The sequence below is a fragment of the Ictalurus punctatus genome, chromosome 5, assembly GCF_001660625.3.
Source record: "Ictalurus punctatus breed USDA103 chromosome 5, Coco_2.0, whole genome shotgun sequence".
Classification (NCBI taxonomy): domain Eukaryota; kingdom Metazoa; phylum Chordata; class Actinopteri; order Siluriformes; family Ictaluridae; genus Ictalurus; species Ictalurus punctatus.
The window spans coordinates 14483546-14510631 of record NC_030420.2 but is presented as its reverse complement, the minus strand read 5'-3'; the positions used below and the strand labels follow the sequence as shown (position 1 = coordinate 14510631).

At 40.5% G+C, this 27086-nt stretch overlaps 1 protein-coding gene and 1 long non-coding RNA gene across 2 annotated transcripts; one reads left to right on the top strand and one right to left on the bottom strand.

Moving 5' to 3' along the window:
* Window positions 1–1386: 1386 nt before the first annotated feature.
* On the bottom strand, window positions 1387–26996 carry LOC124628185 (uncharacterized). Its single transcript, XR_008396439.1, has 3 exons — window positions 23722–26996; window positions 3905–4245; window positions 1387–3818 (listed from the first exon to the last, which is right to left on the bottom strand). It is a non-coding gene; the product is annotated as an uncharacterized LOC124628185 (long non-coding RNA).
* LOC128632843 (uncharacterized) lies at window positions 13493–17539 on the top strand. Its single transcript, XM_053680244.1, has 2 exons — window positions 13493–14416; window positions 14612–17539. Exon 2 carries the CDS (start codon window positions 15100–15102, stop codon window positions 16051–16053), a length of 954 nt encoding a protein of 317 aa, XP_053536219.1. The 5' UTR covers window positions 13493–14416; window positions 14612–15099; the 3' UTR covers window positions 16054–17539.
* Window positions 26997–27086: the final 90 nt, after the last annotated feature.

Sequence of the window (27086 nt, the reverse complement as noted above, 5' to 3'; positions counted from 1 at the left end):
GATACAAGCTTGTAAAGTCGACATATCGTATTTTTTCACTAATGTCGGCTTTGTGAAACAATTTGTATGCATTAGTACGACCACCAAATAGAGCGTTGCGTGGTTTCAGTTTTTCAGGATGTGTGTAAGTGGACATAAAGGCCATTATATCAACATCGGTCTGTTTAGCCTTATTCCAATCACACTCCCACATTACCTCATCCAGACCATACGCTTCTTATAATATTTCAACTTTGTCATCAAATTGTCTTCTGAGCAAGCCATAGGGCACTTTTGATAACGGATGTAAATGGTTGGGGTTATAATGACAATTATGCCCGTGAAACATACAACCGTTGAATTCGAAAGCATATTTGACACCATCCTTTTCATAATAACCAGTGAGATGGTATTTTCCAATTACCATCTTGCCGTGCTATAATGCGTGCTGAATGTTTATGCCACCTGTTGTTTTAACATATTCAAGCCATTCAATGGAAATGGTTGAGTATGTCTTGTTCTGATTTGTGTATGCGTTGTTAGCTAGGGTGTCTTTTGGTAGGAAGCGGGTTTTATACATGGCCATGCAATATGCTGCTAAAGTGGTGTATCTGAACGGATCGAGTTTGGTACACTGTATGAATTCATGGCGGTACTTCATACATGCCTTGTGGAGTAAAACGACGTTGTTCTTGCCATACATAGAGAGTTCTTTTTTTAAATCAAACACGTCGCCCGATACCGTAACATACCACTCATCAAACAGAACCCTCTCTTTGTCAGACATTGTCTCATAGCCAGAGAAATGCTTGTCCGGGTATGGTCCTATGTAGTCTTAATTTTCTATTCTATTGAATAGGTGTGGAAAATGACCTTTCTCAGCACAGGTTAGATTTAACGCAGTGGACGTTATGGCCAGACGCATAGGGATGAATGAGTAGCTATCAATGAAACGTTGCTTGAATGTCTTGTCATACATTAAAATGATCCGAAGCCTTGCATAGTAATTTGAAGTGTTAGCCCTGCTTTTGTGAAATATTCCAAAATTATAAAGTTGTCAAACCCAGAAGCATTGTGTACAACCCATGTGAAATTCTGATAATGGTTCAGTGGCAGCCCATTCATTCACAACTGACTCTGAAAAAGTAAACATGAATTAGGAAATCAGAACGAATTAGGAAGACAAAACACTTAAATTTAAAACATTTTTTTTTTTAGACATACTACATACCGTCTGCCTGCCCGGGGGAATGTCTTGACTGCTTACATTCAGGTGTTTTAGGCCACGGGTTCCCAAATTTTTCAAGGGCAAGGCCCACCAAATGGCATTAACATTTGACTGAGGCCCCCCTTTTGCAAGATGTCTTTAAAACACATTAAAAATACAGACTTCTGAATATATTCCCCTTTTTATTAATAATTACATCTTACATCTTTACTTTACATTACATTAGGAATTGATTGTGTGTGTGTGTGTGTGTGTGTGTGTGTGTGTGTTTGTCTGAGAGTGAGAAATAGAAAACATATTAGTGGAAGGGATGGGCACACCAAATTGTTGAGGCCCCCACTTTGAAAACCACTGTTTTAGGCTTCACTAAGTCTGTGTCTCTCTCGACTGCAGAGAATCCCAACCCCCTTTCAGCATCGCGGACAGCTATGACAAACACACCAACTGTACCTGCTCAAATGGTAAAAAAAAATCCGGATCTCCAATCTGTTTGACTGCAGAAAAAATGATGAGAGTGGAGATGGAGACGGGGAAGTTAAGGGTGGAAAAAAGAGAAGCTTGAGCAACGGAAACTTGCATTAGAAATCTAGCTATTAGAGCAAAGGGCCAGCTACACAATCGAGAATGACAATGTGTTTAAGAACATCTAAATAATCCCAAACAATAAATATGACTAAAATAATATACTATAAATTATTTAAAAATAATTTAAAATTATTTTAAAAACATTTTACAGTCTTATTTTATTTCTCAATATACACAATTTAATCAGTAAATAATTTATTTTCAAGCTGGCTACAGAAATAATATTTATTAATGAAAATATTATGCCAGCAATCGTTTTGCACAGCTTGACTTTGTTATTCATTTTGCTTATGCTTTAAGACAATTTTTTTTTTTTAAATATTGAAGGAACAAAATTATTAAGGATATTTTCTACAATTCTTATTGCAATTCTTTTATAGGCTGATCAGTCAAATTATATTGCTTCTGATGAGATGAGCAGTCACGTCCTCCTCTGCGTCTTGTTCTCTGATTTGTTCCACCTCTGCCTCCATTGGTCCTAAATCCTCCATTGGGAGAGGCACTCTCTTGGCTATGCAAATGTTGTGCAGCACAGCTGCTATACACATGATAGTCCCTGGCTCCATCCTGATTTCACTGTGCAACCAGTGGAATCTAAAAAAAGTCATTAGTATGCCTAGCTATGCAGTAGCTATGCATAATAACCAATACCAGTTTAAGTGCAGGCTAAAATAAACAGGCTTAAAAATAAGCCACAGGCACACACCTGTGCTTGAGCACTCCTATGCAGCGCTCAATGATCGACCTCGCCCGTGACTGCACATAGTTGTATTGCCTTTCCTGCTCCATCCGGGTACCATGATAGGTGTCATCAGCCACTTCTTTAAAGGGTAGCCACTGTCACCAAGCATTATGCCAGAGAGCCGTCCCTCCTCACACATTTTTGCCAGTGCGCTCTCCCTCAAGATGCGTGCGTCATGGGCAGACCCATACCACCGCGCCACGACATCAATTAATTTCATGTCTGCATAGCGCACAACCTGAACATTAATTGAGTGAAAGCCTTTCCTGTTTTCAAAAAGGTATTTATTTTTAGATGGTGCCTGGATGTGCACATGAATACCATCAAAAAAAAAAAAAAAAAAATCAGGGTATGCTGGAGTCTCTGTGAAATCTCTCTTTGGTGTGTGTAGCCTCCTCCTGGGTGAATAGATGAACATATCGATTAGCCCGATCTTGAAGGGTCAGAGAAACTTGCCGTATCGCTTGGCATGTTGTACTTATGCTTAGATTCACCATATCAGCGACTGTATTTTGGAAAGATCCACTGGCATAAAATAAAAGAGAAATTAGCACCTGCAGTGCTGGGGACAGCATGCCGTTCCTATCCGTTACATGTTGCAACTGTGTCAATAACTCGTAAAGTAATTCTAACTGTTCAGCCCCGCTGAAACTAAATCTTTCTATAAGTTCTCTATCTCCATATATATCAAGAGGCTTGATGCAGTCTCTCATAACTTTCCTGCCTGATTGTGAAGCCAGCCATAATGGCATATCTAATATATTAGATATGCCATTATAACAACATTTTTATTTTCACCTTGAAAACTAGTCAAGACTTTTCACTTTACACCTACCTTTGACTAGGTATAATATTTCGTCTTAGATGTTGCTCACCTAGATAGTGCAACAGGTATTAATTCTACGTAGGATTTAAGGTTCATTATACGTCCAGCCTAGTCTTCCAACCAGGTGTACCTCCAACTGGTGCAACCGGCCCTAGAGCATTACACAGTGCCAGCACGGTTATACTCTGGAACCATGCATGGTCTTATCGAGCGGCTGCCCATGACAATTGAAGGGGAGCACATAAATAATAAAATAACAATAAAATAATAAAAGGGTGCTTAGTGTTAAACTGGTGGAGTAAAAGAGGTGTTATAGTTTGTGTTTAATTTTGTTTTTATAGTGTTTAGTTTCAGCTGTTTAAGGTTATTCATTTATCCTGTTTAATCCTTTTATTTATCCTTTTGGGAGGACGGTGCTGCCCTTCCGGCTACATCCTTCGGCCAGTCGGCCCCGCATCCTGGAAGCAGAAGGAGAGGTGAGGGTAGGAAGAGGGTAGTGAGAAGGACACACAGCAAGAGGGAGAAAGAGGGAAAAAAAACCCACTGGATCTCCAGTCCCCAGACACGCAATCATCTGGTCCTCAGCGAGCTGGGATTCAAACCCCTCATGACATCGGGCGATGGCACTGGACTTCCTGGTGGATGGCTACAGCTCCTCCCCTTTTCAGGTGGCAGCACCTCCACATCGAATGGCAGCAGGTCCTCCGTCCCCTGGAGGACGGTAAACGCTCCTCCATTTCAAGCAGACAGCAGCGGTGCCATATGGCTCCTCCGTCCACCACGGCAACCGCTCCAGCACCACCGCCTCCTCGACATCGTGATCCTCCCACAGTGGCAAAGGCTCTCCAACATCTCATCCCTCCTCCTTCCTTTGTTTCAGCACTACTGTAACTCATCAAAGACAAGCAAGGAGGAGAAGGGAATTGCTGAATGTAAATGTAATGTTTAATCATAAACAGAACATAAAACACAAAAGAAACACACAAACAGATCTCAAACATGAAGAACACATGCTTCTCTCTCTCCCCCTCTGGCACTTCCATCCGCTCCTTTATCACTCTCACCCACTTAGACAACTCAGTGCCAGGCATGCGTCCTCACAACCTGGCCCCTCCATCCTCCTCGTCACAAGGAGATATCGCTAATGTTCACAACATAAATTTATTTATTCAAAGGGACAACCATTTGCCAAACTAATAATTTTATAATATAGAATAATAATATAGAATAATTTAATAATGTAATATCTGTATTTTGCCATAATAATGTAATAATGTAATAATGCAATATATGTATGATACTATATACTGTTAGTAATATTATTATTGTATTATGTGTGTGTGGTAATTGGAAATTTGTTGGATATAAACACCACTGAAAGGAGATATATGCACATGATCAGTTTGCAAGGAATTGTGGGTGCTAACGGATGCTTAGCTGTATGCTAGGTATTTAGGAATGACAACTCAGGCATACTTACAACTATGTATACAGGAATATTCTGATGCCTGTATGCATATAAACATCGTATTCGGAATATGGCTGCAACCCGAAAATAGACCTTAAATGGAATTTGATGTGCATGTAGACATAGTCATTGTCTGATTCTCTTTGTGCTCTTTTGGAGCCAGGCCTTAGCATTAATATTTGGTACAAAATGATAGACAGGGCAGACTTAGTGATTTGGGGGCAGTAAGCAATTCCAACTTTTTGTCTGACAGGTGTTTTGGCCAGAGCGCAGGATCATCATTCATTAACACTAGCTGCTGTTTGTGTCTGAGTTGTGTTGTTTGTGTGAGAAGTCAGCACCAAATATTAGCAGTGCAGTAGAGTTGCTGCAGAACAGACAGTTTGTGATACACTTTTAAAAGTAAGACATTTAAGGAATAAGATTGCATATTGCCAGTAGATCTGAATCAAATTAACTTGTGCATTAAACCATGCTAGTGAATTATTCCTCACTAAATTAATAGGTTTAAGGGACGGTATCAGATAACAGATTAGGCTAGTATGGGCTACTGGAATTTAGCAACATAGCAAACCAAGAACAGACTATTAAATTAAATGCAAAAATTTGTTCTCTTAACACATTTTCATCCATGGTTGTGGAATTCGAGGAAAAGGCTTCTAAACCTGCTTTTTTTTGCGGGGGGTTAAATATTATTTAAATATAACATTGGTGTGTGTGATAGTGGTATGTGGAAGTGGTCAAATGAGGCTATCCATTTTATTCCTTATTACACATGTAATAAAGTATCAAATTCGTTATTGTAGGAAGAGAGCTATTTTTAAGATGCATCCTATTGATGCATATTTGAGTAAGCAAAAATGTATGGGTGGAGTGTTTTAGGCATTGTTATTCTGTTGACTATTACCTGTCTATATTATGTTTCAGCCCAGGTGATTTTTTAATTGATGTCAAAGGGAGAGGGGAGTTGATGGACCAAAGTGAGATAGAAAAAAAAGGTATAAAAAAAAACAAGCTTAAAATAGGTGTCACGAATTGTGACGGAGCAGAGATAGGACGGATGCAAGCGCAGGATGAACAGTTGTTTATTTGAAAGAGAGACAGGCAGACAAATCCAAAACGTGATCCAAAACGTAATCCATAAACATGCAAGAGGTCAGGCGATTGGCAAACAGGCATACACGGGGCAAGGCAGGAATCTAGGTCATGGTCATGGAAAACAGGGTCGATAAACAAAACAAGAAACGAAATATGACGAGGGACTGGAAGCAGATAACCCAGCGCGAACTAACTCTAAACATGGACCGTGACTATGACTACGATACGAGCTAAACTAACTCTAAAGTATTAATCTTACGCGTTGTGTGCTGGGAGGCGCGTGGTATATATGCGGACATGATCAGCGTCTAAACCGCTAGCAGCTGAGAGCAATTCAGACCCACGTGAAATCCCAGCCAATGACAGAACAGGGAGGAGACATGACAGAAACATAAACAAAATACACGTGTCCAGATCTCATTACAGTCAACAACGGAAAAGCAGGTACTCGCGCATTCGTGCTTAGAGCACGCTGCTTCAAGGGGGAATCGTGACAGAACCCACCCCCAAAGGCACTCCTCCCGGAGTGCCATGAGTCATCCCACTTCATTGGCGGCCCCGGCCCCCTGGGCTGAATGTCCCAAGCAGAGCCAGGAAACTGCCCGGTGTTCTTGGCGGCGTAGGGAAGCGGAGCGATGACCCTGGCTGAACAGGGAGGCTGAGCGACGTCCTCGGCTGAACAGGGAGGCTGAGCGACGTCCTCGGCTGAACAGGGAGGCTGAGCGACCTCCTCGGCTGAACAGGGAGGCTGAGCGACGACCTCGGCGGAGCATGAAGGCAGAGCGACGTCCTCGGCGGAGCAAGGAAACAGAGCACTGTACTCAGCAGAGCAGGGAAGCAGGGCGACGTCCTCGTCGGAGCATGAAAGCGGAGCGACGTCCGCACCCGGGCAGGCAGGCTGAGCGACGTCCTCGGCGGAGCATGAAGGCAGAGCGACGTCCCCTGTAAGGCCAGGGAGAGGAGCGTGGGTCTCCGTGCGGCCAGGGAGAGGAGCGTGGGTCTCCGTGCGGCCAGGGAGAGGAGCGTGGCTCTCCGTGCGGCCAGGGAGAGGAGAGTGGGTCTCCGTGCGGCCAGGGAGAGGAGCGTGGGTCTCCTCAAAGCAGAAGGGGGGAATGATGTTTGCCTTGGAGCAAGAAGGCTGAGCGATGACCTCAGCTGAACAGGGAGGCTGAGCGACGACCTCAGCTGAACAGGGAGGCTGAGCGACGACCTCAGCTGAACAGGGAGGCTGAGTGACGACCTCAGCTGAACAGGGGGGCTGAGGCTCTGAGGTCACCAGGTGAACCTTGGGCATGGGCGGAGCTTGGGTGGCCGTGTCAGCAGACTGTGGCGTGAGCAGAACTTGGCGGTGCGTGTCAGCAGACTGTGGTGTGAGCAGAGCTTGGCGGTGCGTGTCAGCAGACTGTGGCGTGAGCAGAGCTTGGCGGTGCGTGTCAGCAGACTGGGGTGTGAGCAGAGCTTGGCTGGGCGTGTCAGCAGACTGGGGCGTGAGCAGAGCTTGGCTGGGCGTGTCAGCAGACTGGGGCGTGAGCAGAGCTTGGTCATTAGGCTTAGATATTAGCAGAGCTTGGTCAACTGGATCAGCAGGCTTGAACGTGAGCTCAGGGACGAGAGGCTTGGCTTGGACCTCAGGGACGAGAGGCTTGGCTTGGACCTCAGGGACGAGAAACTTGGCTTGGACCTCAGGGACCTGAGGCTTGGCTTGGACCTCAGGGACCTGAGGCTTGGCTTGGACGTCAGAGCCTGGAGGCTTGGCTTGGACGTCAGAGCCTGGACGCTTGGCTTGGACTTGGATTTCAGGGACGTGAGACTTGACTTGGGCGTCAGAGCCTGGAGGCTTGACTTGGAAGTCAGAGCCTGGAGGCTTGACTTGGACGTCAGAGCCTGGAGGCTTGACTTGGACGTCAGAGCCTGGAGACTTGACTTGGACGTCAGAGCCTTGAGGCTTGACTTGGACTTCAGAGACTGGAGGCTTGACTTGGACTTCAGAGACTGGAGGCTTGACTTGGACTTCAGAGACTGGAGGCTTGACTTGGACTTCAGAGACTGGAGGCTTGACTTGGACTTCAGAGACTGGAGGCTTGACTTGGACTTGGATTTCAGGGACTTGAGGCTTGACTTGGACTTCAGAGTTGAGCTCTGCATGAATTTGCCTGTAGTAGTGGGTAAACGGCAGGGCAGGTTCGCCTGCCAGACTTACCACCCTGAGAAGTTGTTCTAGCTCGTCCTTCGCCTCTGGACTCCCGAATCGCATCATGAATTCCCCCACAAACTGTTCTACACTGTCCAGGTTCCTACAGTGCTTATCCAGTCTGAGCTGCACCCATTGACGGGCCGGTCCAAAGAACCGGGACCACATGAATCGGAGCCATTGCTTCTCCTCTGGCTTAGGGTCTAACAGGCTGGCGAAATAGAATTGACAGTCTACCAGAAAATATTCAGGGGCACCGAAAAATCCGTCAAATGGATCAGGAAGCTCCATAAACGTCCATTGTGGGAAGTGGATTGAGTCCATAGCGGGGACGGTTGGCGTCGACTTCCGGGTTCTGCGTCTCCTCCGTTCTCCTGCTGCATCCATGTTTCGGTGGAAGATTCTGTCACGAATCGTGAATTGTTTATTTGAAAGAGAGACGGGCAGACAAATCCAAAACGTGATCCAAAACGTAATCCATAAACATGCAAGAGGTCAGGCGATTGGCAAACAGGCATACACGGGGCAAGGCAGGAATCTAGGTCGTGGTCACGGAAAACAGGGTCGATAAACAAAACAAGAAACGAACTATGATGAGGGACTGGAAGCGGATAATCCAGCGCGAACTAACTCTAAACATGGACCGTGACTATGACTATGACTATGACTATGACTATGACTATGACACGAGCTAAACTAACTCTAAAGTATTAATCTTCCGCGTTGTGTGCTGGGAGGCGCGCGGTATATATGCGGACATGATCAGCGTCTAAACCGCTAGCAGCTGAGAGCAATTCAGACCCACGTGAAATCCCAGCCAATGACAGAACAGGGAGGAGACATGACAGAAACATAAACAAAACACACGTGTCCAGATGTCATTACAGTCAACAACGTAAAAGCAGGTGCTCGCACATTCGCGCTTAGAGCACGCTGCTTCAAGGGGGAATCGTGACAATAGGCAAGTAGTTTGGAAAAATGAATGATGCTAGGCTAAATGGGGAATCATACTAAATTCCAAAACTGTTATATACTACTACTGTATTATAGAAGTAATTATACTAAACATGTATTTTATTACTGTATTATTTACTTAAACATGTTAGTGTACTTTAGTAACCTACTGTATAAGCATTGGGTGCTGCATGCTGGAGGAGCAGTGATGCCACAGAACTGCTATGTGATGGAGCATCAGTGATGATGCAGGTCAGGAGTTCTGAGGGGACCATGGTGAGGTTGAAAACATAAGGTGTGTTTCAAATAAGCCAGCAATAAGGAATCATGATACATGTGTGTTATACTGGCATATTTTATAAGGAAAAATATTAAACTGAATATGTAATATATATAATAAATAATAATGTTAAGGAATCGTACTGCAGTGATATTGCATGCAGTGATATTGTGTGTGGGAGTGCTGCAGGGTGAAGATTAATGATGATACAGGTCAGGAGTGATGAGGACCAATGATGTTACAGGTGGAGGGCCAGTGATGTTGGCTGGCCGCTGGCAGGTGAAGGAGCAATGATAGCTGGCTGCTGGTAGGTGGAGGAGCATCACCCTCACCATGAGTCTCAGCTCCCCGGGTTTTGCAAGTCTTTCGCTTTCCTTATTTTAAAAAAACCTAACATTAAACTTCCCTATGGTGTGGTCTTTGTGAAAAAGTGCAAATACATTTAAATATGATTACCTCACAATTTTTTTTTGGTGTTGTACTGTTTTGTTATATTTACATTGATCCTGCTGATTTGAGCCAACCATTTTTATTCGCCACTCTGTGTCAGTGGGGAAACTCCGTTCTCTGAGCGATTAGAGCATCCCCATGCAGCACAGCAAAACATGCACAGCAAAACACTATACAAGGACAACATTGAGGAAAGGACACAGATAAAATTCTTGACATGCTTTTTAGTTTATTAGAAATTTATTTATAAATTCATTGCTGTAAATGAGTGCATAACAAAATTCAAAATAAACTCAAATTCCAAAAAAGCTGGGATGCTGTGTAAAATGTAAAGAAAAACAGAATACAATGATTTGTAAATCTCATAAACCCATGTTATTCATAATATAACATGAGTACCATCAAAAAAAATCTGAGGAAATGTACCATTTCAAGGAAAAAATAAGGTAATTTTGAATTTGATGGCTGCAACACATCTCAAAAAAGTTGGGACGGGGCAACAAAAGGCTAGAAAAGTAAGTGTTACTAACAAGAAACAGCTGGAGGAACATTTTGCAACTAATTAGGTTAATTAACAACAGGTCAGTAACATAACTACAGTAACATAACTGGGTATAAAAAGAGTAAAGATGGAATGGAATCTGGATCGAAGCATATGTTGCTCTAAAACCTGCATATACCTTTCAGCATTGGTGGTGCCTTTCCAGATTGCCCATTCCATAGGCACTAATGCACCCCCATACCATCAGAGATGCAGGCTTTTGAACTGAGCACTGATAAAAAGCCAGATGGTCTCTCACCTCTTTAGTTTAGAGGTTTAGTCCATGGTTTCCAAAAAGAATTAAAAAATTTGATTCATCTTGACCACAGAACAGTTTTCCCACTTTGCAGCAGTCCATTTTAAATGAGCTTTGGCCCAGAAAAGACGGCAGAAATTTCTGGATCATGTTCACATATGGCTTCTTTTTTGCATGATAGAGCTTTAACCAGCATTTGTGGGTGGCACGGCAAACTGTGTTTACAGACAATGAGTTCTGGAGGTGTTTCTGAGCCCATGCAGTGATTTCCATTACAGAATCATGCCGGTTTGTAAGGAGTGCTGCCTGAGGGCCAAAGATCACGGGAATACAATATTGATTTTCACCCTTGCGCACAGAGATTTCTCCAGATTCTCAGAATCTTTTGGTGATATTATGCACTGTAGATGAGATATTCATAGTCTTCGCAATTTTACGGAATATTATTCTGAAATTGTTCCACAAATTGTAGATGCAGTTTTTAATAGATTGGTGAACTCTGACCATCTTTACTCCTGAAACACTCTGCCTGTTACGCTCCCGCTGGCAGATGGCTCCGCGGCGTCGACATGCACACGCGGCTTTAGAGATCGCACGTGCACGAGACTTTTGCATATGGACACGTGCCTTTTGTTTGTTTTGGTTTTCCCCGTTTAAACATTGGTTGATGTTCGAGGGTGTGTTTTGATTTAATCCAGGTGTCTATGTTTCTGTTTGATTGCGTTTGTTATTTAAACCCTCGTGTGGCTGCGCACTTCGTGCAGTATTTATGTTCACTGAGTGTTTGAATGGTGAATGCATTACGTTCGCGAAGCAGTCTTATTTCCATGTCCTGTTCTCGTGCAATGCCTAGACTTTAGTCTTATGTTTAATCTAGTTAATCTTGTTCAGTACTGAAACAAAAAAGTGTCCTGATTTAAGTTTGAAAATAAAGACATTGCTCCTGCGTTTACTTCCTGTATATAGTCCTGTTTCGTTACACTGCCTCTCTAAGATACTCTTTTTATACCCAATCATGTTATTGACCTGTTGCCAATTATCCTCCAGCTGTTTCTTTTTATTAACACTTACTTTTCCAGCCTTTTGTTGCCCCATGCCAACTTTTTTGAGACATGTTGCGGCCATCAAATTCAAAATTGCCTTATTTTTTTCTTTAAATGGTACATTTAATCAGTTTTTTTTTTTTTTTACTCAGTCAAACATTTGATATGTTTTCTATGTTCTATTGTGAATAACATGGGTTTATGAGATTTGCAAATCATTGCATTCTGTCTACATTTACATTTTACACAGCGTCCAAACTTTTTTGGAATTGAGGTTGTACATAAAATATATATGTGTATGAACATGTGTTTTAAGTTGTTTTTAATTTTGAATATATTATTTATTAATGTTTATTTTAATAAGTGCAGGGGTGCATAACAATTGTAAACAATGGATTTTCAAAGAAAACACACTTAACATCATACTGCTGCTGATGCTAGTCCATTAAACCATTGTGCAGTGAGTTGACAATCATTGATAGTCACCTATCGGCCTCCTGTCTCTTGTCCTATCTGAAAGTCATAAAGATGACAGTAGTGATTGAAATTTAAGAACAAATATTAATTTAAAACAACAGCAATACGGTCTTTAACCATGGTATGTGTCAGAAAGCCTGTCATAGGATCTAATGTTTGATTATCATTTCCTGCACATTCCGTTATTAGTGACGCAAATTATTAGCGACGCACAGATGACTGCTAATTCTTACATGCTGCTGGTTATGTTCTGTGTAATGCGTTCATGCAATACGTGTAAGCATGTATATACGTTTATATCTTGTTAATATGTGTCAGGCAGGTGATTTGGTAATTTCCAATGTTTATATTGTTCAGTTTTACCATTTATTTCAGTCGTAATTTTACCGAACTAATCTGCTAAGTCATCACTAGACACAAGCTAAAGAAGCCCAGAATATTCAAGAGGAAGCTCTCGCAGCAAAGGAGGCCTTATCCAAGCATCTAGAAAGACAGCGCAAGCTGCAACAAGCAGAGACTGAGCTCGAGGTAGCGAAGCTCATATCCTCCATGCTTCTTAAAGACACTGGTTCCATGACACCTGCGCCTCCAGGCTCACCTGACCGCCTTTCGCCTCCATCTCAGCTCGTACATTTCAGTCCAGTCATAAGTCCACCTCATCTAGCGTCCTCCCCCCAGCATCCCTCTACTCGGTCACCAGCTGTGACCTCAACCATACCAACTTACCCAGCTGTACAGATTATTCCTGATGACTCTTGGGTGTCTCAGCCATCACTTAGACCACTGCAGTTGACAGCCGAATCCAAGAGTTCACCACCTGTAGCGCTCCACCCGATACCACAAGTAGTCTCATCATCCATCTCCAATACATCTCAGACTACTCCTATATCCGCACCAGCTTGCACCATGCTATTGATATCAAATATGGTACCCCAACCTCACTCAGGAGCCATAGACATGTCTACTGCTGCACACTCCATGGGTACAAGCATGCCGTCTGTGCCACAGCTGTCCACCACATCAACACAGCCATACACGATACTGCAGACAGCAATTCCTCCTGTGATCACACGTGCACGTCTTCTGCAGCCTTGTTACCCGCTAGCCATACAAGTTGCCCCCCCCACCAACGCAAAACGTCAGCAAAATTGTCTGAATCGTTTGTGCTCCGTTTGTGCTGGTTTGTGCCGTAAAAATTTTCATTTGTGCTGCTTCGGTTCAGGAGATATTAAAAGAATATTCAAAGGTCATTCTGGGGTCACCCAGCCCCCCCCCCCCCCCCCCATGCTCCAAATTAACCCGAAATAGTCTCAATCGTTTGTGCTTCATTTGTGCTGGTTTGTGCTGATAAAAGTTTCGTTTGTGCTGCTTTCGTTTTTAAAATATTAGGCACTGAATTATGGTGCGGTGACGTGACCAGCCCCCACATGCTCCAAGTTCATTCAAAATAGTCTCAATCGTTTGTGCTTTGTTTGTGCTGGTTTGTGCTGATAAAAGTTTAGTTTGTGCTGCTTCCGTTTTTAATATATTAGGCATTAAGTTCTATGAGTTTACGTCACCAGCCCCACACACGCTCCAAATTAACCCAAAATAGTCTCAATCGTTTGTGCCGGTTTTTGCCGACTGTCTTTTTTATTTTAACAATACAGTTGAAGTAACAAGGTAAAATCCAACGACAAATCACATTAAATAGTCGCATTCACGTAATTGTTACCTATCCACACTGCATTTTCAGGTATTTCTGGCATCTTTCTGATATAAGGGGGGCTCCAGAGCTATCACAACAATAATACTGCGTAGTAGCTCTCTTGCATTGTCCATGGATTGTGACTTGAGAAGCTGTGCCATTGACCTCACAAAGAAATCTTTAATGCGATGTGATTTTTTCTTCAAGCAGTCCCACTGGCAGATCATCTTGATGCAGTGTGCAACATCAACCCAAACAAAACAAGGTGGCACTTTTGCTGACACTTTACCGAGTAAGACACCACAACACTCATTGATGTAGGTCTTCAGATCAGGATGAGGAGTAAAAGCCTTGACCAGAGCTCCAAGCAAAGCCAGAGAAAAGTCACTCACAACCTCTTTTGGAATTGGTGCACCTGCACGTACCCATTCTGTCAGCCAATGTGTTATTGCATTAACATCGTGTCTCTCTGACTGCATTTGCACCACTGGGACACTTGAACTCTCATCCCCTGCCAGAACACCCTGATATAAGAAGATATGGCCAGACATGCCATTTGGTCTCTGTAGTTTCCTCACCACTGAGCCAGTTGCATCAAAACTCACAGTGGGGTTAGTAGACTTCTTTGATAATGTCTTGTACATAAACATTTGTGTTTGACTCCAGTAGTGACAGAAGAACTTGTCCAGTCCAATGTCTTTAATGCTACCACTGTGAGGTGCACTATATTTTAACATCTGCAGTGACAAAATAGGATCCTTGTTACCTAATTCCAAGTCGTTTCTCTCTTGCTTTGCTTTGCACAGGGTGGCCAAATTAGGAAGATGGCTTGGCTCAGGATCTCCAAAATCCATCAGCTTTGTTGCCTCTGATGCCCTCCATACATGGGGTTCCATTCTACCCCCACACAGTTCTTTGGCTATATGCACACGCAGGTTACCAGACATCGGACGCTTTGAACATCTAGAGTGCAGGGAGTCATCTGTGTTTTTAATTAAACAATTGAGCAACATTGGGCTGTTCATTTCAGGCTCTCTGTCACATTTTATGTGAATGTAGCCATGACATTCCTTACAATTGCCTCTGATTTCTAGGAATTTCTCTGTTACTGATGGATAGACCTTGGCTCTTTTAAAGACAAATGTGCAGGGCCTTTTTGCTTCTTCCCAAATGTGATGATTTATCACATGTGTCCAGATGCCAGGCTTCAAAATTGTGTATTCCCCTTTTTGTGTTTTAGAGAACTTGTTTTTATATTTAACTGTTTTGGGCATGAATTCAATCCATTTCTGAAATGGAACTTGAAGATCAAAAGTCCAGCAATCTTTTGGTCTTGGGGAAAGGGACCCTGGCTCAAAATCAGTGTCATCACTACTGCCACTTGTTTCATGATCACTTTCATAATCTGTATGATACACAGTTGTATGTTTCAGCGAAGCCAGAGGACAGACAGAAGCTTAGTAAAGTTGAGGATTGTGTAAAGGACATTAGACGTTGGATGTTAACTAACTTCCTTTTACTTAATTCTGATAAAACAGAAATACTTTTATTAGGCCCACGTGTGGCTAGAAGTAATCTTTCTGATCACATGGTTACTCTGGATGGTCTTTCTGTTTCATCATGTACAGCAGTTAAAGACCTTGGAGTGACTATTGACTCCAGCCTATCATTTGATGCTCATGTGGATAATATTACTAGGATAGCTTTCTTTCATCTCAGAAATATTTCTAAGATAAGAAACATATTGTCACTACATGATGTGGAAATACTAGTTCATGCATTCGTCACCTCTAGATTAGATTACTGTAATGCCTTACTGTCTGGATGTTCCAGTAGGAATATAAATAAGCTCCAGTTAGTCCAGAATGCAGCTGCTAGAGTCCTAACTAGAACTAGAAGATACGACTATATCACACCAATATTATCAGTACTGCATTGGCTCCCAGTAAAATCTCGCATTAACTATAAAATACTTTTATTAACCTATAAAGCACTAAACGGTCTCACGCCACAATATCTAAGCAACCTTTTGGTTTTATATGATCCGCCATGCCTACTTAGATCAAAAGATGCAGGCTATTTGACAGTACCTCGAATAGTGAAGGCTACAGCAGGGGGAAGAGCCTTCGCTTATAGAGCCCCACAGTTATGGAACAGTCTTCCTATTAGTGTTTGGGACTCAGACACAGTCTCAGTGTTTAAGTCTAGGCTTAAAACGTATTTGTTTACTCAAGCCTACCCTGACTAGATTCTGTTCTTCTACTTTGCAGTCATAATAATCTCCCTCTCTCCTTTCGCCGAGCCCCACACGAATTTATGGAGATACTAGAGATCCAGATCCTCTCTGCCTCTGGATGGAGCTCAAATCTTCTCTAATTCCAGACTGCTGAGACTACGGCTGCTCCTAAGGCCATACAGACTTCATATAAATTCATAATGAACTTTTTCACACTACCTGTTGTTACCCAGATGAGGATGGGTTCCCTTCTGAGTCGGGTTCCTCTCAAGCTTTCTTCCTCTTAAAACATCTTAGGGAGTTTTTCCTTGCCACCGTCGCCACTCAGTGGCTTGCTCAGTTGGGATAAATTCACACCTTTAATATCTGTATACCATGTTGATATTTCTGTAAAGCTGCTTTGAGACAATGTCTATTGTAAAAAGCGCTATACAAATAAAATTGAATTGAATTGAATTGAACTGAATCAAACCCTAAAGCAGTCCAAATGTTGTGTCTGTTCAATTTAACAAATGTATATAGAGCCTTTGCAGTGATCTTGTTTTCTACCTGCTCACTAAGCTCTGTCCAGATGCTCTGATTAGGAGTAGCTATGTTGCCATTTTGGACTATGGCCTTTTTTGATGAACAGAGGACTGTCAAAATTGAATCCCTGTCGACCGCTGCTTTCTTGGGCATCTGGCATAAGCAAAACATAATTACCCACTGAAGTAATCCTGATGCAAAAAATGTCATACACTGTAAACTTGTTTTCATGTATTACTGTATTTGCCAGAATACAAGGAAAATATAGTAATAATATATAAGGATATTATATCTTATATTAGGACCAATATGGTAATGTTGACAATCATAGCTCCATTAGCCATACTAGTATTAACAATGAGTTTTCTGTTCAAGAAACATTGACAATCTTAGCTATTTGAATGTTGTACCATTATGATTAAAGTTAACTAATAATATTCTAACTGACAGTGTTAAAAAATTGTACTTACACTGGCCAGAATTTTGATTTAGTAACTGTGTCGACTTTTCCTATACTAACAACACTAATTTCCACAAGAGCACCATGAACAGAAGTGTCACACCTAGTGGTGGGAGTGAAGTGTAACGGATTATTCTACTTGTAAATAAATGAAAAGTTCAATCATGAGAGACCAGTGAATGAAGTGAAGAGAATTGTTTATTGAACAAATTATGATATGATTTCTCTTGAAAAAGTCTTCGGCAGTTCGACTCTAAAAGTGTGCTCACACCGAGGAGATTTGCGCCTATAATTCAATGCCTAATATTTTGTAAATGGAAGCAGCACAAACGAAACTTTTGTCGGCACAAACGATTGAGACTATTTTGAATGAACTTGGAGCATGGGGGGGTGACCCCAGAATGACCTATAAATATTCTTTTAATATCTCCAAAGCCGAAGCAGCACAAACGATAATTTTTACGGCACAAACCAGCACAAACGGTGCACAAACGATTGAGACTATTTGGGGTGAATTTGGAGCATGTGAGGGGCTGAGTGACCCCAGAATGACCTATAAATATTCTTTTAATATCTCCTAAGCATCCTATCTTATCTGAAGCAGCACAAACGATACTTTTATCAGCACAAACCGGCACAAACGAAGCACAAACGATTGAGACTATTTTGAATGAACTTAGAGCATGTGTGGGGCTGGTGAAGTCACCGCACCATAATTAAATGTCTAATATTTTAAAAACGAAAGCAGCACAAACGGAACTTTTATCAGCACAAACCGGCACAAACGAAGCACAAACGATTGAGACTATTTCGGGTTAATTTGGAGCATGTGTGGGGCTGGTAACGTTACCGCACCATAATTCAATGCCTAATAGTTTAAAAACGAAATCAGCACAAACGAAACTTTTATCAGCACAAACCAGCACAAATGAAGCACAAATGATTGAGACTATTTCGGGTTAATTTGGAGCATGTGGGGGGGCTGGGTGACCCCAGAATGACCTTTGAATATTCTTTTAATATCTCCTGAACCGACGCAGCACAAATGAAAATTTTTACGGCACAAACCAGCACAAACGGAGCACAAACGATTGAGACTGTTTTGCTGACGTTTTGCGTTGGTGGGGGGGCCAACTTCACGCAGGTTTTGAAATCTACATGAATCACGTGATGATCAAGCATTTTGAACTTTCATTTACGCAACTCTCTCTCTCTCTCTCTGTCTCAAGGACTCTGGCCCAGGATTGTAGTTACACTACACACACATACTGAATAGTACGTACCGTCACTGTACCCAATTTCAAACTCTTGCAAACATTTCTAGAGCTGCAACAACTAATCGATAAAATCGATAATAATTGATTATGAACATCTAATCGATTAGTTGGTCTGTGTGCGGCACGGGGTACATTTACTCATTACGTTACTTCTGTTCCGAATGCACGCTTCGGAGAGTAAATACTAAAGTTGTGTCCCAAATTAAGTACTATACACTTACACTATGCACTGTGTATGAAGTTTAGAAAGGCAATATCATCTCAAATATATCACTAGCGGGTTTTTTTTTTACTAATAGGAAGTATAAGCCGCTTCCTAGTCGACGGCGCATGACGTGATACACACGCTAGCATTAGCAGGCACCCAGAGTCACCGACAATGACTTTCTTCAGTTTACTGTTTATGTCAACATTACCTTTTATTCCCTACATGACCTCTGTCACCATCAGATGGGGTGTAATCATCACATGACTGAGGAAGAAAGTCCTCTAAAGCAGGGAGGCATTTTATATTAAACATCGCGGAGATCAAACAGTGCTGCACGAAAACAAACTTATGTTTATATCCAAAATGCTCCACTGTGTGTAAGTGGCAGGGGAAACTGTAAGTTGCTTAAAAGGTTTAGTTTAATTTAAGTTTATTGTCATTATATGGTGTATTTGCACGCTTGCAGTGTAAATTCTGTTGTTTATTATAACGGAAGTGATGTGTTAGTAATGAGGTGATACACAGTGCAGAGTTCCAGAGGGCGCTGACACATGAACAACTGCTGCTGTAGCGGTCTTGTTAAAAGAGGCGTATTGTCTTGAGAAGGAGCCGGTTTTGGACCATTCCCAGCAGACCCTTCAGCCGAAGCCCAAGCCTGGTGAACGACCACGAGCTATTGTGTGCAGATTCCACTATCACAGTGACTGTGTTGACATTTTACGCCGTGCGAGAGAGCTCTAGCGGGTTAAAGTGAGGGATTTTGACCATCTCCGTTTTCCCTGACTACACAGCCAAGACAGCCCAGGCCCGAGCTGTATTTAATGAGGTTCGGCGTCAACTTCGTGGTATTGAGGGCGCTCGCTATGGAATACTTCACCCAGCTCGGCTTCGCATTACATATAACGGTGTCCAGAAGGACTTTATTTCAGCGGAGGAAGCAGGAGACTATGTTAAACTCTTGATATCAGGGTGAACTGCATCACCTACACAGTGGCGTCTTTTTCGCTCTTCTTTTATTTTTATTTTTTGCACTCAGCCTTCCAGCTCTACAGTATTTGGATTTTTATTGAAGATATCGTCGTTGCATTACTTCGCCTAGATTTTGTGGACTCACTCCTCTTAAATCTACTTCGGTATTAATGTGGTTCTCTGTTTTGAGGCTCTGACTGGGTTAGAGTTTCTGTTTATTTAATTGTATTAGTGTTTTTTCCTCGGCTTTATGTCCTACACTGTTATATTATTTGTTACAAGTCTTTAAAAGTTAAGGACATTATATTTGTTATTGTGCGCAGACTGTTTATCAGACTTGAAGTCAGTAGGGGCTTTTTCTCTTACTGGAACTTTATGTCTTGGTAATTTTTTTTGGTTAGTTCAGCTTACTCTACGAGTTGTTTTCACATTGTGGACAACTTTTGGTTATTGTGGGAAACACTGCTGTCTCACATTTTTATGGAGACTTTGGGTGGGTGTGTGTTTGGGGGATTGTGAGAGTAAACAAAACATGCCAATCCTTTGAAGGATGTGAACTGGAACGGAGTAATGTTAGTCAATTGTGAATCTGTTTTTAGAGGATTTAAACCTAACACGGTAAAGAAATTATATTATAGAATTCAGGCAATTTTACTGGGGCTATCTCATACAGTGTGGTAAGTAATAATCTGGAAAGACCTTTGTAGTATCACAGTTTAAAAGTGGATTTAAATAGAAGCAAATCAGTAAATGAATGACATGAAAATGAATCACACGTAAATGAATCACACGAAAATGAATCACATGTAAATGAATCATATGAAAATGAATAAATAAATTAAAAATGATTATGAAAATAATTGTTAGGTGCAGCCCTAATCACCTGACTTGACACCAATTGAACAAGATTTAAAGACAATATGTTTCAAAAGAATGGGCCAAAATCACATCTCAAGATTGCGGCAATTAATTTCTTCGTACAGAAAGCATCTTGAAGCTGTTGTTACAAACAAAGGCTTCTCCACAAAATATTAAATATATTTTAGTTAGCGTGTTCAACTTTTTTCCTGCATCATTCCTTTTTATTAAACATAACTTAATTTATGGACTTTAATGTTTGGATTTCTTTATATGTTTAGATTCCTTTAGTTAATACCAAAGTCTGGTTTGAAAAATCATGTGAATAACCACATTGGAAATATATTTACTGATTTTTTTTTTTTTGACGTGATAAATACTTATTTTCCCCACTCTACATTTCACATTTTACATGAAAGACTGGAATCACCAAATGCTAATGCGTAGGGCGATATAACTAAAATCTTATTTCATGATAATGATATGTTTTCTCAGGTAGGTCTATCAGTAGTATTCAAGTAAGAAATACTACAGAAATTAAATAAAGCAATTAAATGTAAAATAAAACAGACTTCACTACATGACACAATTAATCAAATATCGATTGTGATTACGATTTTGACTGCCCACAATTAAATGAACATGATCGACTCTGATATTAACATTTAAAGTTTATCCTCCGCTAATAGAAAACTCCACTGCAGATCAAATCAAGTGCTTCCTACACTTTCAGCCAATCACCATAGAGCGGCGCAGGGATGACGTCATTTTGTAGTGCCAAAACCCCGGAGTTAGCATTTTAGCCCTTGAGCTGCCAGCTTTGCTTCAAGTTCCAGCGCTTTGTGTGAGGAGAAATCACGAAATTAACATGATGCTAAATGGTACTACAGAGGTTGTTGGGGACATTAAACATCATCACGCCAAATGGGAAAAAACTTCGCAGATAAGCTCAGGGCTCTACAGTGTGACAATTTCAGTCGCATTTGTGACTGAAAAGTATTTTGTGCGACTGTGAATAAATATTTATTCGCACCGGTGTGAGTGACCTGTTCGGAGTTGTATAATACAATCGGAATAAAAACTACAACTCCAAAATGCATCTACACCGAACAACAGTTACTTTCACACTGCTTTTCATCTCCTCAGTAAACCGAACAAGTGTGGAAATACTGCAAAGAAGCCATTATGATGACAAGTAACTCTGTACATCTTTTGCTTCAAATTCCCGATCTCACAAATCCCCATCTTTTATTGATCCCGCATAACGACCTGAACTTGCACCTGCTTGTGTAGACACAGCGGCTTCACGCAGAGTAAATTAATAATAATGCTAACGCTACAAGGTTAATTCAAACTTCTAAATAATTCAAACATCTAAATAATTCCTCACCAATTATAATCAAGAGTAGCAACTGTTCAGTCTGTAAACATACAGTACGGTGCAGCTCTCCATTCACTAACTCTAATTCACTTCATTTAAACTCATGGTTGTCAGATATCACTAGAAAAATCAACTCCAGTTTCCATGTTTTGAATTTATAAATTAAATGAGAAATGAAATAATGTTTAATTACTATGGGTTGCATTTAATAGCAATTTGACATTAAGCTTAGTAAGCTATTTCCTTAGAAAGCTATTAGCCTTTTTCGTAATATGGATCATTTTTGTGTTAGTCTACTTTTAATTAGGACTCTCTACTGTTTATAAGATATTTAAAAATAAATATTTTATGCTTGTTTATTTATCCATTAACCAACAGTATCTCATTGCTATTATTTTAACTCAATTAACAGTGACCATGAGCAGAGAGCTTACGTTTAACTGTTTATGACAGACCTCTTGTTTAAACAAAAAAGATTGGTATCTGGATTGGTATCGGCTGTAAAAATCCTGAGCGGAGCATCCTGAGCGGAGCACCATTAAACTAAAGCGCTTCCCATCTGATGGGTAAATGAACTCACCCAATCACATCCTATATGAGATTATTCAGATATATACACAATATACACAGAGCGGTTTGAGAACTGTCTCCAGCCCAGAACCATGACAGCGGAAAATGTCTAATAGTGTAGCTTTGAATATATTTAAGAGGAGCAGACTTCAAACACTGAACATTGATGTTTATTGTATTTGTTTACAAGGTGGAACAGGTTAATGGTTGTTTTTTGCATACAGTCTGTAAAATTAACTGAAAATATAAAATTTAGTTTATCAGAAGGTAAATTCATTTGTCATGGCTCACACTATGTTCCTAAATTCTGTCATAATTGACCAGCTCAAGTTTTCTCATGCCTACTTGTGTGTTATATTGTGGCATGAGAAAACGTAATAAATGTGAGAGAGAAATAGTTTGTATATAATGTAACCTTATTTTTAACAGGTATAGGTCAAAGGTCAAAAAGATACATATTCTTACTCTCTATATCTAGGTCAAAGGTCATGATCATAAAATATATTTATAGTTATGTTAAATCGGGATCACATACATTCCTGACACAAACGTTACCATACATGGTACGGCCATATGTACTCCAGACACCCACACACGTTGCACACATGTTCTTTCTTTTCAAATAGAATATGAAACACTCTGAGGTAGGTCATAAAAATATATATAGTTATGTTAAATCTGGATCACATACATTCCTGACACAAACGTTACCATACCTGGTACGGCCATATGTATTCCACCCACACACGTTGCACACATGTTCTTTCTAACACTCTGAGGTAGGTCATAATATATATATAGTTATGTTAAATCTGGATCACATACATTCCTGACACAAACGTTACCATACCTGGTACGGCCATATGTTTTCCAGACACCCACACACGTTGCACACGTTCTTTCTAACACTCTGAGGTAGGTCATAAAAATATATATAGTTATGTTAAATCTGGATCACATACATTCCTGACACAAAGGTTACTATACATGGAAAGGCCATGTGTATTACACACACACACATCCAAACAAAAATATGACACACACAAACACGCTTTATTTTCACATTATTTAAAAGGAATTTAAGTGTTATGTACTAAATTACCATAATTATGAACACAAGTTGTTAAGTTGACAATCATTTTTAAAATTACGTTTCTCCATTTAGATTGTGTGCAGTAGAATGCAGTCTTTTAAACCAGGAAAAATGACTGCCTTTAAGTTGTATTACAATAGTAAGTAAAATCCAGTGTGATTTACATTACAAATCTCATACGTAACATCTCTGCAGGATTTATAGACGTTAAAGCAGTGAATGAAAGGAGCAATATAGACAAAAAATAAACATTACTGAAATAAATACTCTAAAACATTGATATACCCGAAGAAATGTAAAAAAAAAAAAAAAAAAAAAAAAAAAAAGGTTTTTACATACCTTCTAAATAGGTCCCTTTAGGAGGTAAACGTTTTAAAGACGGCATTTTATAAGAAACGCACGTATTACATGCCTTCTAAACCTAACCCTTTAGGATGTAAAATATTTAAAGTGTTGCTTAAAAGAATCGAGAGTTTTGTTTAAACTAGAAGACACATTTTCCGGGCGATGTCTTGTAGGCCTATACACACTGTCCTACACATGTGTTTTCCCGGGGTGACAGTTCTGTAGATAGTGTAAATTTTACATTTATGAGCTCTGGTGACAGTGTCTGAAGTGTGTGTGTATGTGGGTGTGTTGGTGTGCGTGCGTGTGTTAGAGAGAGAGAGAGAGAGAGAGAGAGAGAAAGCGAGAGAGAGAGAGAGAGAGAGAGAGAGAGAGAGAGAGAGAGAGAGAGAGAGTCATGTGTTTCCTGGGGGTTCCTGGCACCTGCTCTTGCTTCTTTTTACATTCACGTCTATGTCAGCTGCCGTGCGATCAACGGAATGTGCTGCTCCGGATCTCAGCCACTCACTGAACAGAGCAGATGCAGAGAGAGGTGAGAGTGCAGCGAGAAAGCAACGCCTCACACTTGCAGGACAGTACTGGCGACATTTGGAAAGTTGCCAAGGTTTGTCCGAATAGTTGCTAGATTTGTTGTTAATGTGCTTTAAATATATATATAAATAAATAAATAGTTGCTAAGTTGGCAACACTGGGCTGCACTGACAGCTACGTAAAAGGCAGGCTAAGCTCCGCCTCTCCCCAGCAAGAAGAAAATGCAGAGGGCATCAAATCATCGGTGCTCGGGCCCTAATAAACAAAGCAGATCCAATAGGGCCTCACAACATCGGTGCTCGGGCCCTAATAATAATAATAATAATAATAATAATAATAATAAGAAGAAGAAGAAGAAGAAGAAGAAGAAGAAAAAGCTAACGAAAACAATAAGGGTATTCGCCCCTTCGGGGCTTGACCCCTAATAATAACAATAAGAGGAAGAAGGAGAAGAAGAAGAAGACGAAAACTAACGAAAACAATAGGGGTCTTCGGCCCGAAGGGGCATGATGAAAACTAATGAAAACAATAAGCTTATAAAGCAAAACAGTATGTTGGCCTTCTCAAGCCAACATAATAATAATAATAATAATAATAATAATAATAATAATAATAATAATAACAAACAACAATAACAACAACAACAACAACAATAATAATAATAATAATAATAATAATAATAATAATAATAATAATAATGTGATGTTCTTGTGCAGAGTTTTGAAACTCTACTAAACACCAAGTTAAACCGTAACCAATGAAGTCGTAATAAGGTTGACAATTTATTGTCACACTTCCTCGTTAAAATGCTGGTGAAAACTGTAAATAAATGCAATACAATAATATTCAGTGTCCATGTTCTTGACTAAACATCACAGGTGTGAATAGCTGTAAACATGAATATACACTGCTGTTCCCACTATAAGCAGCAGTTACCATTGCTGCAGTTACTAGCATTGCTGTTAGCTTGCACACAATAGTAAACAAACCGTTTTTAACAAATTATCAAACATCATCTTTTTAACAAATTCATTACTAATATATGATCTTTAACATGTCTAATGTCACATAAATAAACTTACGGCATTGCCTCTAGGATGTTTCATAGTAGGTGCAACTGGATTCTTAGAGGGAGCACACCATATTTGTCTCTTTGATTTTGTGCAGAACCAGGAAGAACTAACAGGAATTGACTAAACAGGTAGTGACAACCTCTCATGACACAAATATGAATTTTACAAACGAGTTTGTTAAACTGAAAAGTAATTATCAGCTTCCCATTTTCAACTAAAAATAAATGGCAACAAATATTTAAAGGAAAGATTTGAGAAAGTTAAACAAATTCCAGGGCAACACCAAAATAAATAAATGAATAAATAGATAAATAAATAAATAAATAATAATAATAAATCTGTAATAGCTAATACTAGTACTACTATTACTACTACTACTACTACTAATAATAATAATAATAATAATAGTAATAAATTTGTAATAGCTAATAATACATATTATAATAAAAATAATAACAGCAACAACAACAACAACAATAATAATAATAATAATAATAATAATAATAATAATAATGAGCCACGATTTGATGACAAGCTATTAAATCATTATATCTATCGACATACCTACCCTACAGGTGGTTCATCTCCATCTCTAATCTTGACAGTCTGTCCTGTCAAAGTCCTCCGGCTTGAAGCGCTCAGTGCACAGCACAGAGGACTCACTTGCGGAAAAACCTTCCCTTCTTACAGCTACTTCCCCCTGCCTCCTCAACTCTCTTTAGGAAACCTTTAGAGTGTGAGAAAAGTTAGGTAGCCAACTAACGGCTGTAAGATACACAATATATGACTTGCTCAGCCGAAACGAGGAGCTCGTCATAAAAGTCGGTTTGGAGAAAAACTGCAGTATTAGATGGAAATCTCGATTATGGGCAATTTAGTTTATAATATAAACTATAATACAGGCTGAAACTTATTACTGTTGCCCGGACCAATATGGCGGCGACGCTGACATACGATCCAGCGGCCGAAAACTTACACTTAAAAATCATCTTCTCTGTTATGTTGGCTAAAACCTGCAATCGAAACTCATCCTCCACTTCCCGCACAAAGAAACTCCTCCTCTGCTTTCTGATTGGTCTGTAGCAAGAACGGTGAGCCTGTGCCAGCGCGGGCTTCGCAAAGGGGGCGCTCGCGAGGACCCTCACAAGTGCTAAAATCACAAATGGGTCACACTACGGACTCGTGAGCTCTGTCTGAAACTGCTCCCTATCTCCTATTACAGTGCACTATATAGGGTGTCGGCCATTTTATAGTGGTGTCTGGTTTCTGAGTGAACAACCTCATTCCCTACATTCGTTCATTCGTTTATAGTCGTTATTCTTTCTGAAATCCGCCTTTTTCTTCTCAGGAAAAAGTGTCACCAAAACCAAAACTAGTCAGATGGAGTATATTTTTACACCAGGTTTATCTCAGAAGTCAGCTTGAGGACACTGACAGGAAACCCCTCGAAAATTAAACCCAGCGGGAATAGTTATTTTCTACTTTTTTAAATAAAAATAAATAAATAAATAAAAAAATGTGACACAATAGTGTATGCAAATGTATCCCATAGTAAAGATCATCCTATTATTCTGTCTTGTATTCATTTACAAAAAAAACAAACTAAAGCAGCTCCCATCGTTCACTTAAAGGAACCGGCTCATAGAGGGCATTCGGTACTCGCATGATGAGGAGGCTTTCTGTGTGCGCCAAACAAACGAAACCTGCGCCTTTAAATCATGGGAGCGAAGTGTCCGTCAGTTGTACCCTTCGAAA

Excerpts from the sequence above, each read along its gene's own strand:
- LOC128632843 (XM_053680244.1), top strand. The coding sequence starts at position 15,100 with ATGGAACTTGAAGATCAAAAGTCCAGCAATCTTTTGGTCTTGGGGAAA.